This window comes from Tachysurus vachellii, chromosome 19 (genome assembly GCF_030014155.1).
Source record: "Tachysurus vachellii isolate PV-2020 chromosome 19, HZAU_Pvac_v1, whole genome shotgun sequence".
NCBI lineage: Eukaryota > Metazoa > Chordata > Actinopteri > Siluriformes > Bagridae > Tachysurus > Tachysurus vachellii.
Window position 1 is genome coordinate 4,471,727 of NC_083478.1, and position 16,736 is coordinate 4,488,462.

At 37.5% G+C, this 16,736-nt stretch overlaps 1 protein-coding gene and 1 long non-coding RNA gene across 4 annotated transcripts in view; one reads left to right on the forward strand and one right to left on the reverse strand.

Moving 5' to 3' along the window:
* Nucleotides 1-5,359: 5,359 nt before the first annotated feature.
* Nucleotides 5,360-9,561, reverse strand: LOC132862493 (uncharacterized). 2 transcript variants are annotated; one of them, XR_009650032.1, is made up of 3 exons: nt 9,424-9,561; nt 9,171-9,295; nt 5,360-5,728 (listed from the first exon to the last, which is right to left on the reverse strand). It is a non-coding gene; the product is annotated as an uncharacterized LOC132862493 (long non-coding RNA). The 2 variants fall into 2 exon arrangements; XR_009650033.1 differs by having other exon boundaries at nt 9,430-9,512.
* The window catches only part of phip (pleckstrin homology domain interacting protein), a 48,755-nt gene continuing 40,599 nt past the window's right edge, over nt 8,581-16,736 (forward strand). For both annotated transcript variants that reach the window (XM_060894533.1, XM_060894534.1), the window contains exons 1-7: nt 8,581-8,762; nt 8,889-8,947; nt 9,032-9,061; nt 9,223-9,282; nt 12,019-12,169; nt 13,048-13,146; nt 16,546-16,706. In XM_060894533.1, coding sequence (XP_060750516.1) covers nt 8,723-8,762; nt 8,889-8,947; nt 9,032-9,061; nt 9,223-9,282; nt 12,019-12,169; nt 13,048-13,146; nt 16,546-16,706 — 600 coding nt within the window. In that variant the 5' untranslated portion in view covers nt 8,581-8,722. The remainder of the gene's footprint in view (nt 8,763-8,888; nt 8,948-9,031; nt 9,062-9,222; nt 9,283-12,018; nt 12,170-13,047; nt 13,147-16,545; nt 16,707-16,736) is intronic.

Here is a 16,736-nt window from a genome sequence, read left to right on the forward strand (position 1 = left end):
TCAGTGACTAAGACAACACACCTGAGGGAGAGATGGAGTGCAATTAGTGTCCATGGTAACCAATGAGTGGGCGGAGCAAACAATTAACAGCAAGGCAGACAGTAGACAGAAACAGGGCAAAACACAGACAGACTCATTACAGATACAAGCATTGGCTTATATTAGTGTACAAGGCCATAGTTGGCCAGCTTCCTCTTTACATGAATAGTCTACTAACTGTCAGTAGTCAAGGACGTAATCTGCGTTCAAGTAGATATATTCTTTTAAATGTTCCCTTCATGAAGACAGAGTTTGGAATAAACTCTGCTTTTACTTATAGTGCATCAACTGCTTGGAATGAGATTCAAAGATCATTGAAATTGAGTGTACTTATCTCAATGAATGAGTTTAAGCTGTATCTCAACCGAACATTCCAAACTGTCTGCACTTGTTCGTAATTTTGTTTTAATCTTGTTTTATTGTTGGAAATGTGTGTGTTGTGATTATTGTTCTATGTACTTAATTTGTTTTTATGTTTATTGTGTGCTGCTACCTTGGCCAGGGCTCACTTGTAAATGCGATATTTATCTCAATGTGATTTTATCCCTGGTTAAATAAAGGTATAATAATAACTAGAATGTACATTTCCTGAAGAAAATGTGAATGGTGCTTGCACGTGGCAAGTTCCCCTCATCGGGCTGAGTGTTTTGATATATGACATATCCATGTTGTGCTAACTTTTTGATTTCGCTTATTTTGGGGGCGGGGCTACACGTGACATCATTAAAATACACGTGAGGAAGTTCCCCTCATTGTTGTGAGTGTTTTGATATGTCACATGTCCATGTTGTAAAAAGTTTTTTGATTTTGCATATTTTGGGGGCGGGGCTGCGGCACAACCGGAAGGCCAATCGGGACACCAATTTAAAAGTTTGTTCAAAGTATCACCCTAAAGGAGCTGGCCGAGTTTGGTGTAGATAATTCATAAGCTTGCCAAGTTATAAACCTCCAAAGTTTATAATGGGAGTCTACGGGAAAAAAGCCCACTTTGAGACCCAGTACCGGAAGTACCGGTACTCGGATCGTTTATAAAAGTCATAGCACACCTCTCCTCAATGAGGCAGTCGATCACGTCATTCATGGGTCTAGGACAAAAGCTGCGGGACAAGTTACGTGCCGAAGTTTTGTCCGGCACAATAGTAATAATGTTGCTTTGCAAGCACCATTAATAAATAAATATCACTCACTACTTACATGTACTTAACGCTGGCTAATTACAGAAGTCAGAAAACAGATGTTCTGATTGCTTTAAGTTCCATGTTATTGATTTTAGAGCTTATAAATATATCAGAAGGTTGGGAACTGGGGACAGAAAGTCCTGGTTGGTTTGCTGTAATGGTTCCTTACTGGAAGATCACTTCTGACTCCAGAAGAACCAGGTTAGAATCGAGCTGATCCTTTAAAGCCATACTTGATTCACTACTTAAAAGTTGTAGTTTTGCTCACCATCTAATTATTATTCTGATATGAAGTAAAAAGTATTAGTACAATTTGGTGATGATCAGCTAATGATTATTATGTAATTAGAAGGAAGCTACTGTGAAACTAACAGTGCAGGAGTGTAGCTGAGACTGGAACTAATAAACACATCTGACTGCACACCAGGTGAAATAAATCTCTGACACACAAATCTGCACCATCAGCCTTGGAACATTGCTGTTTCAGATGGTTTAAAAATGGAAAAAAACAAACAAAACACAAAATAACACAACATAAAAAACACAACATAACATGAAATAAAACAACACAAAATAACAAAACACAACAAAAATAACACAACACAACATAAAATAAACAACACAACATGAAAAAACACAACACAACATAACACAACACAACAAAAAATAACAACATATAACACAACAACAAAAAATAACAACACAAAATAACAACACAACACAAAATAACACAACACAACATAAAATAAGACAACACAACATGAAATAACACAACACAAAATAACACAACATGAAATAAAACAACATAAAACAACACAACATGAAATAAAACAACATAATATAACAACATAACACAACATAAAATAACACAACACAACATGAAATAAAACAACATAAAATAACACTGCATAACATAACACAACATGAAATAACACAACATAAGACACCAGCACAACACAACACAAAATAGTCTCTTACTACCATGTTGTACAACTTGCACAATGTGCCTGCAGTGTACACCATTTTGTGTAGTTTTGTGTAGGAGTCATGTATTTAGTACACTGTAACATAACTGTAACATAACTGTAACTGTTTAAAAGGTTTTTATATGTAACTAACATTTCTAACTGCACTGAATGGACCAGAATGGACCTGAATGGACCAGAATGGACTAGAATGGACCTGAATGGACCAGAATGGACCAGAATGGACTAGAATGGACCCGAATGGACCAGAATGGACTAGAATGGACCCGAATGGACTAGAATGGACCTGAATGGACCAGAATGGACCAGAATGGACTAGAATGGACCCGAATGGACCTGAATGGACCTGAATGGACCAGAATGGACCAGAATGGACTAGAATGGACTAGAATGGACCAGAATGGACCAGAATGGACTAGAATGGACCAGAATGGACTAGAATGGACCTGAATGGACCAGAATGGACCCGAATGGACCCGAATGGACCTGAATGGACCAGAATGGACCTGAATGGACCAGAATGGACCACACGACTGCTACACAAGGCCACGTGAGCCAAAACTTTCTAGTGTGACTTTCATTTCATTCCAGAAGAGTTGTCTTGAGTGCACATGCAGGTCAAAGTGCGAGACCGTCAGTGGTTTTGTTGTGTTACTTTAAGAACCCGGGAGCTGAAACCTGTCATGGTGTCACTGAGAGCGAGAGATATTACAGGATTAAATAAAAGTAAAGATTACAAAATAACACAACACAACAAAAATAACACAACACAACATAACACAACACAACATAAAATAACACAACACAACATGAAAAAACACAACAAAAATAACAGAACACAACATAACGCAACACAACATAAAATAACACAACACAACATGAAAAAACACAACATAAAAAAACAACACAACATAACACAACACAACAAAAAATAACACAACAACAAAAATAACAACACAAAATAACAACACAACATAAAATAACACAACATAACATAACACAACATAAAATAACACAACACAAAATAACACAACACAACATAAAATAACACAACATAACATACAATAACACAATATGAAATAAAACAACATAAAATAACACTACATAACACAACACAACATAAAATAACACAACACAACATGAAATAACACAACACAACATGAAATAACACAACATAAAATAACACAAAACAACATGAAATAACACAACATGAAATAACACAACACAACATGAAATAACACAACATAAAATAACACAATACAACATAAAATAACACAACACAACATGAAATAAAATAACATAACATAACACAATACAACATAAAATAACAACACAACATGAAACAACACAACATAAAATAACACAGCATGAAATAACACAACATAAGACACCAGCACAACACAACACAAAATAATCTCTTACTACCATGTTGTACAACTTGCACAATGTGCCTGCAGTGTACACCATTTTGTGTAGTTTTGTGTAGGAGTCATGTATTTAGTACACTGTAACATAACTGTAACATAACTGTAACTGTTTAAAAGGTTTTTATATGTAACTAACATTTCTAACTGCACCGAATGGACCAGAATGGACCTGAATGGACTAGAATGGACCAGAATGGACCAGAATGGACCAGAATGGACTAAAATGGACCTGAATGGACCTGAATGGACCAGAATGGACCACACGACTGCTACACAAGGCCACGTGAGCCAAAACTTTCTAGTGTGACTTTCATTTCATTCCAGAAGAGTTGTCTTGAGTGCACATGCAGGTCAAAGTGCGAGACCGTCAGTGGTTTTGTTGTGTTACTTTAAGAACCCGGGAGCTGAAACCTGTCATGGTGTCACTGAGAGCGAGAGATATTACAGGATTAAATAAAAGTAAAGATCTAATATGCAAATACAGGCCATGAAACACCAGTTTACCATTAAAATAGTGTGGTGTGTAAACATGCGCCTAAGTTTCTTATGCACAGACTATTGGATAATTACATCACAGTGCTGTTGAATTCTCAAATCACAAGTTAACATCAATGCGCTTTGCCTTATTGTTGCCATAGTAACAGGCTCCACATAACAAGTAAAAAATAAAAAGAATCATTTCATGGACTTTTCTATAAGGAAAATCTTATTTATTTGATGTTTTTTGGAAAGACTCCAGTTTGCTTTTCTGCCACAGAAAAGTACAAACACAAACTGCTTTAATACACGCTTTATTAAACACTTTAGCACACTTTAGTTGTTATAGGGCAGTAATCAACAACGGTGTGGTGTGTGATGATTTTAAGGTCTCTGAAAACAAGCATCTGACCACGAATTGCTAAAATGAATACAGAATTGAAGCTTATATTATACTAAAGCAACATAAAAAAAACTACCTGCTTGACTTGGTCACCTTTGACCCTTATTAGGCACTTTGGAGTGCTTCTGACCTCCAGTGGTTGAACAAAGCTATTACATATGCAGCTTTCATGATGTGTACGAGATGGTCAATAACCACCACCATCTCTCTCTGTCTCTCTGTCTCCCTCTCTCTTCTGTCTGTCTCTCTGTCTCCCTCTCTCTCTCTTCGTCTCTCTCTATCTCTCCCTCTCTTTCTCTCTGTCTCTCTCTTCTGTGTCCCTCTCTCTGTCTCCCTCTCTCTCTCTGTCTCTCTCTCTCTTCCGTGTCTCGCTCTCTGTCTCTCTCTATCTCCCTCTCTCTGTCTCTCTCTATCTCTCTCTGTCTCCCTCTCTCTTTCTCTCCCTCTCTCTGTCTCTCTCTTTCTTTTCCTGTCTCTCTCTCATGATTCGACTGCTTCCTGTATGTTATCATGTCTTCTAACAGTCCTGTCTCGATCTCTTCAGCCCCCAACAAACCCCACTGTGACTCAGACAGAAGAATGAGTAAATACTAAAATCTGGAGTGAAACTCAGCAAGCACACACACACACACACATACACACACACACACACACATCTGAACTACCAGAATTACACTTGAAGTCATAAATGAACTTTACAGCAGAGGTAACAGAGCTGTGGAGAGACGTTTCTAAGAAAACTGGCTCTTAGCTGAAACGGGTTAGTCGTTTATAAAGTATGTAGGAAACAGAAGAAGTGTGTTTGCTGAGTATTCATGGCCATGAATAGATATGAGAACACTGAGGACATGGTCTTTAATTCATTATTTATTTCTTTAATTTGACTTCTCGGGTATCTCCACATGTCAGATTTAACACAGTGATAATATTTTGGCAGAATACAGTATAATATACATAAAGACTTGTATTCCAAGACGGTGATGTTTCATCTCTCAACTTATCTCAGTACAGAAACTTGTTTTTGCCATGTATATGAACAGGTTACACAGATTTACCTCATGTCTGCGTATCTACTTACAATATAAACTACAAATTATTATCTCCAGCTGAGACGTTTGATCTCACAGCCGCTCAGAGCGACAACGTTATCTTCTATTCCTAGCTAAGCCACACCATCCTCTCCGATCCGAACCAGCTGAAGACGATCTCCAGTTCCTGCTGAGAAGAAAACTCCAGGTAGGTTAAATTTAATCACGCTCGTAATCACGCTGTTTGCATGGCTACGATAATCACAGGTAATCACAGCCGTGCTGATGTTCAGTATTGACTGCGAGTGTTATATTGCTTTTATATGACGTTCTATCAACAAGAAATTACTATTGAGTAACTGACACTTCAGACACAATATGAGCAAATATTTCTATACTTTCACTTTAGCTTTGCTCATAGACATAACCATTCTTTTTCTTCTTTTTCTTCTTCTTCTTATTATTAGTATAATAAAACTGCTATCTGATTTACCTCTGATATAAAATGAGCATTTCCGAGACTATTTAGTGGTTTTTAACATGCACGATGCACTAATCCATAAATAAGTGTAGCGTTAGTTCAATATGAAGTTGTACTTAGTTATTAATAACAACATGCATGATAGTGTTCATTATTATTTATCCAATCAATGAGGGAGAATCACATAATTCAGAAATCATCAAATAACTTAGCTCCTCTGGATTCCTTCTCTAGTACAAAGACAAAAGCGTGGTACTCTGATTAACGTCTCTAAATTGTGTGTGAATTTGTTTTTGATCATGTGTTCAATGTGCCCTATGATAGACCTGCAGCCTGTAAAGAAATCAACAATTGATGTCACAAATGATGATCCTGTTATTTATTTATAACATGAGTCTAATGGGACTAATCTAATTGTTTCAGTTAAAGTGAAACGGCCCAACATGCTATTAATACACTGGAATAATGTATTTATTATAGAAAGCTGACCATTTACTTATGTAAAGCTTTATAACATATGTAATAACATGTCATAAATAATGTCACATTGAATCTAACTCCTGTAACGATATAAACTCGTTGTACATTGTACAATTACTGTATTATTTGTATTGAATGATATGCTGTAAGATAAATAATTAAATTAAATTAAAAGGTGAAATGTTTAGGAGTTGATGAAACTAGGGGAAGATTCTAACGGTACAAAATGTTTATAACGTTTGATGTTCTGTAGTTGAACTGTTCAGGAATAAAACGTCTGATTATTTAAAGAGTTGGGTTAGAAAATGACTCTTCTTTTCTTTTCACTTGTTTTTTGAGGTTATCGTTATGAAAAAGTGCAGTGTTATAAGTGCCTTATATGAAAAATGCCACTACACTTCACAAATGTGTGTGTGTGTGTGTGTGTATATGGAAACAAACTTATTTTTTTCTTAAAAATAAATAAATAAATAAATAGATAATAATAAATAAATAAAATAATATACTAAAGGTGTTTTTTAAAATCTCACACTTCTCTAAACACTATGTATGAAAAACAATTCTTTACAAATTACACCAGTTGTTTTTAGGACTCTATTTTAATTTTTTTTTTTTTTTTTTTACTTTTTAAATTACAACACATTATAAACTCATTTAACATTTAATACTGATTTTATAAAAAAAAAAAAAAAACACTTTAAGCTGATTTATTTAATCTCATCGAATCGAATGAGTTTAATTCAAACCTCAATAAATATATATATAAAAAACCTGTTAAAAAAAGGGTCAAACTGGACCATAAGGTATTAAAATCACAGGAAATATCAGGAATAAAAAAAAAAGCTGTTTAGCTGCATTAAATCTGTATTTAATCGACAATCGTTTGAACGATGGATTACGTGGATGATGTTTGAATGGAGTGTAAAGGATTTATTTTCCACTTATCCCAGATTGTAAAAAGTTTACAAACCTCTTCAGTACACACCTGAACATTTAATACCTGCTGTGTAATGCTGAATTATAAAATACTGTGTACTCAAGTTTAGATATTTAATATAGAAATTAATAGTGGATTCAAGACTGTAAGAATGAGTGCATTTTTATTTTCATTTTCTCTCCAAGATGAAAGATTTTGTAGGTAAATTGTGCGTTTGGGGAATTTATTTTTTCTGCTTTGAAATAACATCAATTTTATTTTGATGCTATTAGACATTAGTGAACCACTGGGGGAATTGATGTAATTTCAGTAATTTAGTGTTTACTGTAATACTGTAGTGTTTATATGGATTACAGTGTGGTGCTGAGGTCAGACTTTGTGTATTAGCTGTGTGATGTGTGTATGAAAACATCTCTGTGGTCTTTGTCTAAGTCGTCCATGTTGTTTTGTGTCTATTAGACCTGGATTGGTGTAAGTGACGAGCTTTAATTCATTACATCCCCCGTGTTTTTACTTCCCTTCCCCCATTTTACTGCCTGTTCGTTTAGGAGAAATGGAGGACCAAAAATTCCAACCACATACCTAATTCATCAAGCGAGTAAACCATATAAATAAATCCGTATATCACGAAGAGCTTGAACGTAAACACAATAACTAGATACACGAATATGGACATTCGACACGAATCGAGTCGTTCTTTTAGTCAACACGACAACATGGCAGCTTTAACTCGTCACCGTCACTGAGACAGAGGAAATGGAGACGAATATTTGTTTTTAAAACGTCGGAAATAACGTTACATATGTACTGTGAAGAAATATCAGAAATATGACTGAGGAGAAGTAACGTGATGTCCGTTAATCCGTCCGTGTTAGCGTGTTAGCATCGTAGCTAAAACGTACGATGCCTAGGTATTCCTGCGCAGTGAGAGAGAGAGAGAGAGAGAGAGAGAGAGAGAGAGAGAGAGAGAGAACTAAACACGTTAGTCGTTGATACACGTTAACGAGCCCAAGGTATATACATATATAATAAACCCAAAGGTATAAATTGACAGCCGTTATCCGGATGAAATGTTAGCATGTTGCTAATGAAACACAGGGACTAGTTGACGCGAGCACGCACACGGCGGATGAAGAAGGCAGCCGGATCTACTTTGCCCTGTGTGTGCGTTGGGTGAATGGAGGCGCAGCTCTTCCTGGTGGTGGCGAACAAACACTGACAACTACAGGGCGGCCAGCGGCACGGCCACACACACCTTCTCCTTCGCCCCAATCCGACACCAAAACATGGCTGGTGACAGCAAACACACCGCGCAGTTAAAATCCGGTGAGTATAGGAGGCGTAAAACATGTCGTCGGGAGATATTTTACACGTTTGTGTCCACACACACACGCAGGCGCCCTTCTTCAAAGCTAACGTAGCTACATATGTTATTCTTCCCCCTTCACGCAGAACTCTACTTCCTAATAGCCCGGTTTTTAGAAGCTGGACCGTGTCAGGACTCGGCAGAGGTGCGCGATTTTATCATTTAAGATGATTAACTACGTCCCTGGAAGAAAACGTGACACAATTGTGCGTGTTTGTGTCTTTTTCAGAGCCTGATTCGGGAGGTTCAGGAGAAGGAGGTAAGCTGCACAAGGCGCCTCGGCGCTGCATCCGTACTGCGCCGTGTGGGTGCCTTTATATTCCTGCCTGGGGTTTTTTTCGGGGTTTAATTTAAAATTAAATTCTTACCTCTTTGACCTTCCTAGAATTCAAGTCGGATAACAATGTTTTCCATTTCCAGCTGTTACCCAAAAGGATAGATTGGACTGGAAAGGAACACCCTGGGAGTTACGAAGATTTGGTAAGGCACCGTCCTATAAGTGGGAAAAAGTTTTTGGAGAGCAAAAGAAGAAATTGAATTTCCCGCAATTTTTAAATCAGGAAGAAAAAAAATCCCCCAAAATACATCTGAAGGGAGTAAAAAAAAATCCCCCCCACATACACAAACCAGAAAGAAAACGAATCCCTGGTGACCCTGAAGTCGGTGTGAGCTGTGAGTTTTAGTGGCAGCTCCGTGTATTAGGGTTATTATAGAAAATGTGTTAGAAATAAAGGTACGTCATGAGCTGCATGTGAGGACAGATAGTGGTGGGAGGGAGTGCGCCAGTGTGTGTGTGTGTATGTGTGTGTGTGTGTGTGTGTGTGTTGGGCGGGATATGGAGGCGCCCTGCTTCATGCAATACAACCACAGACAGTGTAAAACACACACGATTTGTTTTATTTACTCTTCACTTACAGACAGGAGTACAAGGGAAAAATCAGGAAAAATCAGGGGGGAAAATGGGAATTTCTGGGAAGTCCATGGAATTCGATTTTTTTTCTGATTATTTTTTTTTTTCGGATTGAAAAGCGATGGGATGTCGAAGTGGGCTTACTTACTTATTTATTCATTTATTTATTTATTTATTTTAATTTTATTTCTCTAATTAAAAAGGTAAAAGCAGGACCGCTGACATTATCGACCATAGGGTTAATTAGGATGTTTATAATTGTTCGGGTCGACGGATTTGTTTCATCGTGACGTGGTGAGGAAGGTTTTACACACAAAAAAAGTGCGTTTTGATCCGTGATGGAAAATTAAATTTAAAGAAAACAAAAGTTTAGTGTTGCGATCCAACCCCCCGGTTGTAGCCACCGCCTCCTCTACACAATACCGGTTACGTAACGAACAGCTCGGCTTGTTGTCTGTCCGTGTTTTAGACACGTTTTGTCTCGAGTTTATACGCGGAATTTCTGCGTGTTTTGTTCCGCGTCTGTTGATGAGCCGCGTCCCGAACCGCATAGTCAACACATCACGATCAAACGCCGCCTGTGGTTGCCGAGGCAACGCCGCTGTAGCACGCGCGGCTCCGTCCTAAATCGTACACACTACTACATGGCTAAACAGGACGCACGTCTAAACGGGCTATTATTTGACACGTCGTTTAAGTATTATTCTGTGGTGGTGCGCGTGATCGGTGCAGAGAGTCCTGGGTATGCGTGTGTGTGTGGAGGGTGTGTGTGTGTGAGTGTGTGTGTGAGTGCGCGCGAGCTCGGAGGCTGCGGCTGTAGCGAGCTCGCATGACCGCCTCAAAGCGCCTCTTTTCCGGCGTTGTCTCGGACACGCAGCCGCCGCCGCCTTCACCCTCAGGTTTCAGTCAGAGGCCGGGGGAGATGTGAGATTTTTGCAGCTCGGCCATTAAACCACCTGGTGTTGGCGCCATCACTCTGTTTTTTTTCCTCCCTTTTTTTTGGACGACATTGAATCTAATATTAGAAACGATTTTCAAACTACAGCATGCAATAATAATAACATTAATAATAATAATAATAATAATAATAACACCAATAATAATAATAACACCAATAATAATAATAATAACACCAATAATAATAATAACACCAATAATAATAATAATAACACCAATAATAATAATAATACTATTACTACTACTTATAAGGATTATAACTCAACAGCGGTAATAAACTATTCTAATTACTACAAAATAGCCTAATAATTCAGTAATAATAATAATGTTCAACATCATCACCATCACTTAATGGCGTTTTTTAGTACTATTACTGTTAATGCTACTTATACTAATAGCAAATAAAATAAGTTCATATTAGACAGTAATAATAAAAACATAATCAGTGCAGTAACCGACTCGGTGTCGTTATTATTATGTTTATGGTTACACGCCTCGATTATCATTTTTATCACCATTCTTTTTGCGTGTGTCATGAATTAAAGGGTTATTATTATTACTATTATAATTTTATTATTACTATTATTGTTTTTATGTATTATTATTACTATCATGATTATTAATTTATTATTATTATTATTATTATTATTATTATTATTACTGCAGGACTAAGTCCGCATGTCATTATATCAAATTTTATTTCATGGCACGCAGTCGGAAGCAGGTTTAAGACATAAATCAAACGTGTTTTTTTATTTGTAAGCTTTTACTTTATTGCAAGCGCACTAATCTGTGTGTGTGTGTGTGGGGGGGGGACTGTCTCGTGTCGCCCAATAGGATCCCACTAAATGCAATTAAAGTCTTACTAATTAGTAGGCGGACTTTGGAAGAGGCTGCTGATCAGGGAGATAAAGAACAGTGTGGAAAACGAAGCACCTCATAAAGAGCTCTCTGTTCTTCTTCATCGCCTGATGTTCAGAATCACACAATGTCTAAAAAGTCACAAGACTCTACACACGTGTGTGTATTTGACTTGTAATATAAATGGCGTGAATTCTAACAATATAGTTTTTTTTCTTATATAGGAATAATGATACGAATAAGTAATAATAAATATGGATCCTTAATGAATAAGTAATACAATTAATATTTAATAATTTTAATAATTAATAAAACTTATATTCATAAGTGTTCGTTTTCGTTCATTGTTAATTTGTTAATCGAAAGTTTTGGTGCAAACCAGAATGTAGTTTTAAAGTTCTGTTATATTACTACACATATTTATAATATAAAGTGTCTTTGTGCGTGTGGTATAGATGCATGTCTGTAATGTACTGGTGTGTGTGTAGGTGAAACTGTATAAACACACTTCTCCTGATCACCTGTTGCGGGTGTGTGAGCGAGTCGGTCCACTTTTGGAGAGAGAGGTTCCTGCCAGCGTACCAGGAGTCAACTCGCTGCTGGGAGTGGGGCGGCAATCTCTGCTCCGTACCAACAAGAGTGAGTTTGCTTTCTCTTTAGTTACATTTTATTTTAATACCCTTAAAGAAAACAAAACATTTAGTTTTCCTAAACTGGGGACTGATCAAATGTCAAAACAATCGGGTACTTTCCTTGTGGAAAAATTTAGTACTCACTAAGACTAAAACCTGCCCACACACACACACACACACACACACACACACACACCACACACACACCACACACACACACAAACACACACACACATACACACTATCTCTCTTTCTCTCTCACACACACAAACACTATCTCTCTCCTCTCTTTCTCTTTCTCTCACACACACACACACACACACACACACACACACACACACACACACACACACACACACACACACACATATCAGCAGGCTGATTTTCTGTCATTTAATGCAATGCAATTTAACATGAATGTTATTTTTAAATGTAATAACAATGTTATTTCAACTGTTAATTATTTTTATATGTTTTGTTAGATTTAAGTAATGCATTTTGCAAACAAATAGAATGAAGTAACAATAAAATAAATAAGAAAGGATAAACAAAAGGAGACAGAAGGAGAGAAAAAGGAAAGCTGTAAAAAACGAACGAGCGAACGATTACATGTATTTTACATGTTTCTTTTATCATTTCTTGCCTATTTTGTTAAATTCCTTTGCGTTTTAGTGTAATGTTTGATTGTTTTTTGGATGCGAACGCAGTTTAAAATTCATGGGCATTTAAAATTTTTTTTTTTTTATAATTTATGTAACTCAACAACAATAGCAGAAGCTGATTCGGCTTACAGGGTTTTGCCTGTACATCCACATCACAGTGGAGCTCTTTCTCACGCCATGTGTGCGTTTGTTGACAGTGTCGTGCGTGTCTGTGTGTTGACAGGTTGTAAACACGTGGTATGGAAGGGATCAGCCCTCGCAGCCCTGCACTCTGGCAGGCCACCCGAGCCGCCAGTCATCTACGGAAGCCCTCCCAACATCGGTAAGCCTTCTCTTATTGGCTGCAGTAAGCATTCATACAGAAAGGTGCAATTCTGTAGATTCTGATGTAGCTGAAGAACGAACTGTAATCTCTAAGACATATTAAGTCACAAGTGAAACATTATCTGGAATAATAACCATAAAGAATCTGGGCTGGATTTCCACAATCCCGTTCCTTTTTAATTAAGTGAATAGCACAGTAAAATAGTTAGAGATTTCACACACCCTTTATATTCCTTAATATTTATACGCCTTTATATTTCATTTACCGATCTGTAAATAATCTACATGCTGTTCATAAATATGTAATAATCACATCGTCTGTAACGTGTTTAAGATTGTAATACTGTCATGCAGTTGGTCTTGTTCACGTGATGAAACGAGTTCCATCCCGAGGCAAAACAGCGCTGCTCGGATCACAGCCCCTTTCTCTAAAAAGGGAACCCATAAAACAAGCATTTTCAGTAGAGGGCGTGAGGTCAGTCGAAGAGAAAATACGAGCCTTGCTGGAGTTTTTTATTGCAGCTGTGATTAGTCTTACAGGCAGGAGGCCCTAAAAATGTACATATTGGCCCTTAAATAGCAGGTCAACTTAATGTTTATTTTTAACAACTGGGCTCCTGAGTGGCACAAGAGAAAGTAATCAGGAGCTTGTGAGTTTTTACAGTACGACACGGTAGGATGGCATTTAAGTGACGTTAATCGATTACGGGATCGGAGAGCTTTTTATATGTGGAAGAGGGCGGAGATAGTTTGAACAGATGTGTGTTAGTGGAACCGTGAATTAACCTTTACCCTTGAGGGTTAGTGGATGTTGTCAAGTGGGTGTGAATTCCATTTATGACATTTGGAAGACATCTTTATCCAGACTCCATGTGATCTTTTGCATCTATACAACATTTATCAGACTGTATATTTATAATCACACCCTCCAGTGTCACCCATATGAGGATGAGGTTCCCCTTTGAGTCTGGTTTTTAAGGGAGTTTTTCCTTGCCACTGCTGCCTGAGTCACCTCAGACTTGCTCATAGGGGATAAATACACACACATTGTGAACTAAATCTATCTAATATTAATCTTGAATTTTGTATTCTATTAATCTTTATATTATTCTTTATAATAACCTTTTGTTCTATGTTTATGTTCTGTAAAGCTGCTTTGAGACAATGTCAATTGTAAAAAGCGCTAGACAAATAAACTTGAATTGAATTGAATTGAACTTACATTTATCTCGTTTATACGCTGAGCAACTAAGGATTAAGGGCCTTGTTCAGGAGCCCAGGAGTACCTGGGATTCAATCTAATGACCTTCTAAGCAGTGATCCAACCACTGGGCTCCTGCTTCCCCCTTTAATTCCTAATGAAGCTTTGCGATAATGGGATATTGTCTGGAGCAAAACACTGAACTGAAATGAGCGGTTAATAATGAAAGTAAAGTTCTAAACAGGATGTGCAATGTGATTCTGTGTTCAGAGTAGAGAAGTCTGAGTATCTCTTTCATCCACTGCTCAATCACAGGAGAGTTTGTCACCTCCAAATACACACAGATTTCACTGTGATTCGCTGAACGCTGTCTGGCATCGTTTCTTCACAAAATGTTGCGTAATCAACAAAACGGTCAAAACAGTGGACTTTTGTTATTTGTTTGAAGCTTTTTTTTTTTTTTTTATTCAGAAATATTCTCTCGACAAAGCTCGCCAGGCCGTTCTTAATGTTCACACATGTCCCTATCAAGTAACACAGACTCAGTGGTGGGAACGCTCGGGAAACCTCCCATGTAATTGTGTTAATTGTATCATTCAGTGAATATCAACATGAAAATATGCCTGTAAGATATGTCGCTTTTTGAGCTTTGTCCGTACTACTGTTTATTATACAGTGTTGTTTTCTGGTCAGAAGCTGTTGATTGATTTTCTACACCAGCAGCTCTGTCAGTCGTCGTCAGTTGCAAGGTTTATATTAATGCTCTAGATCAGCGGCGGCCAACCCGCGGCTCCCGAGCCGCATGCGGCTCTTTGCCCGTTTTCATGCGGCTCTTACGTTCATATCGAAGTTTGTATTTGTGTCTTTTATATTGTGCGTGTTCGCTTCGCTTCAGTTCAATACGGTATTTTCGTCAAACGCGCATGTGAGTGGGATGAAAATACCTCAAAGGTTCCCAGTAGGAGCAAGTTCATTTGAGTAAACAATTTGTGTCAAGTTTGCTCTCAAAAAGGCAGGAAAAAAAAGGTGATGTTCACGTGTGCCCATGTGTATGATGTGGCTCTTTGCGGTTACACAGTAAAAAATGTGGCTCTTGGTCTCTGACTGGTTGAACACCGCTGCTCTAGATGTAATTGTTTCCATAGTAAGAGCTAACACAAGGATTTGTTCGAAGCACAAAGCGATCAAAAAATGTGTTTATTTTAATAAAGCATTTTTTATATGAATGTCTTTTCTGAATTGGAAGGAGTCTCCAATGTCAGCTCAGTGGGAAAAGCTGGAAATTTACCTTTAAGTCATTTAGACACAGGAATCTTTAGGACAGGATTCTCAAGCTGCGTGGTTTTTTTTTTTTTGGTCTTAACTTCAAGAAAGCAAAAAAAAAAAGAAAATGAGCAGGAACAACTGTTTACAGCTGCTATGATGTAAGTTTACTCAGAGTGACAAGCATTTTTATCTCTGTTTATACAACTAATTGGTTAAGGGCCTTGCTCAGGGGGCCCAGCATTGGCAGCTTGGTTTGAACTCACAACCTTCTTACCTGTAAGCCAACACCTTAACCACTGAGCTATCACATCCCCAGTAAGAACTAACTAGTGTCACGGACTTTCAGCAACATTAAATGTATCTCTAAACAGATAAAAAAAAATTGACGCACTATTTTTTGATTAATTCGGAAATTATAGAAATTTGTGACAGTGCTGTAAAAGACACTTAACGTGCATTTCTAGGATTATAATCACCTTAGGGCTGGTGACACGGGGCTGCCTCACACCACCTGCCAATTAACAATATTTTAATATTTGATTGCATTTTTTTTCTACTTTAATGAATGAAACTTTATCATTGCAATACTGGTGCAAGTATTTTGGACCTGCGTAATTCTAGATATAAATGAGAAGCTCTCCATTCATTGCATACTGAAGTGGTTTATTTATATATTTCAGATGTCATTGTGTTTATAATTAGCATTTAATAGGTACACTTAATTATGACAAATGAGCTTTTTTTCTGAAGCGTATACATGTTTATAATCTCCAATTAAAATAAAAGCCGATTTCTGACGATCGGAAAAAAGTGCAATCAAATCGTTTTGTTCCTAATTTGGCTTTACAATATAGATAAATACTTGTGATTATCATTTTAGCCATCTGTTTCTGTGTGTGTGTGTGTGTATGTGTGTGTGTGTGTGTGTAGTGGAGACAGCTTACAGCCGGAAGCTGAATGGTTCATATCGTTTGGGTCAGCTTGTCCCCACAGCTGTTTACTCACACATGAAGATGCACAAGAGGATTCTGGGACATCTGTCCTCGGTGTATTGCGTCGCCTTTGACCGGACGGGCCGCCGCATCTTCACAGTAAGTGTGTGTGTATGTGTGTGTGTATGT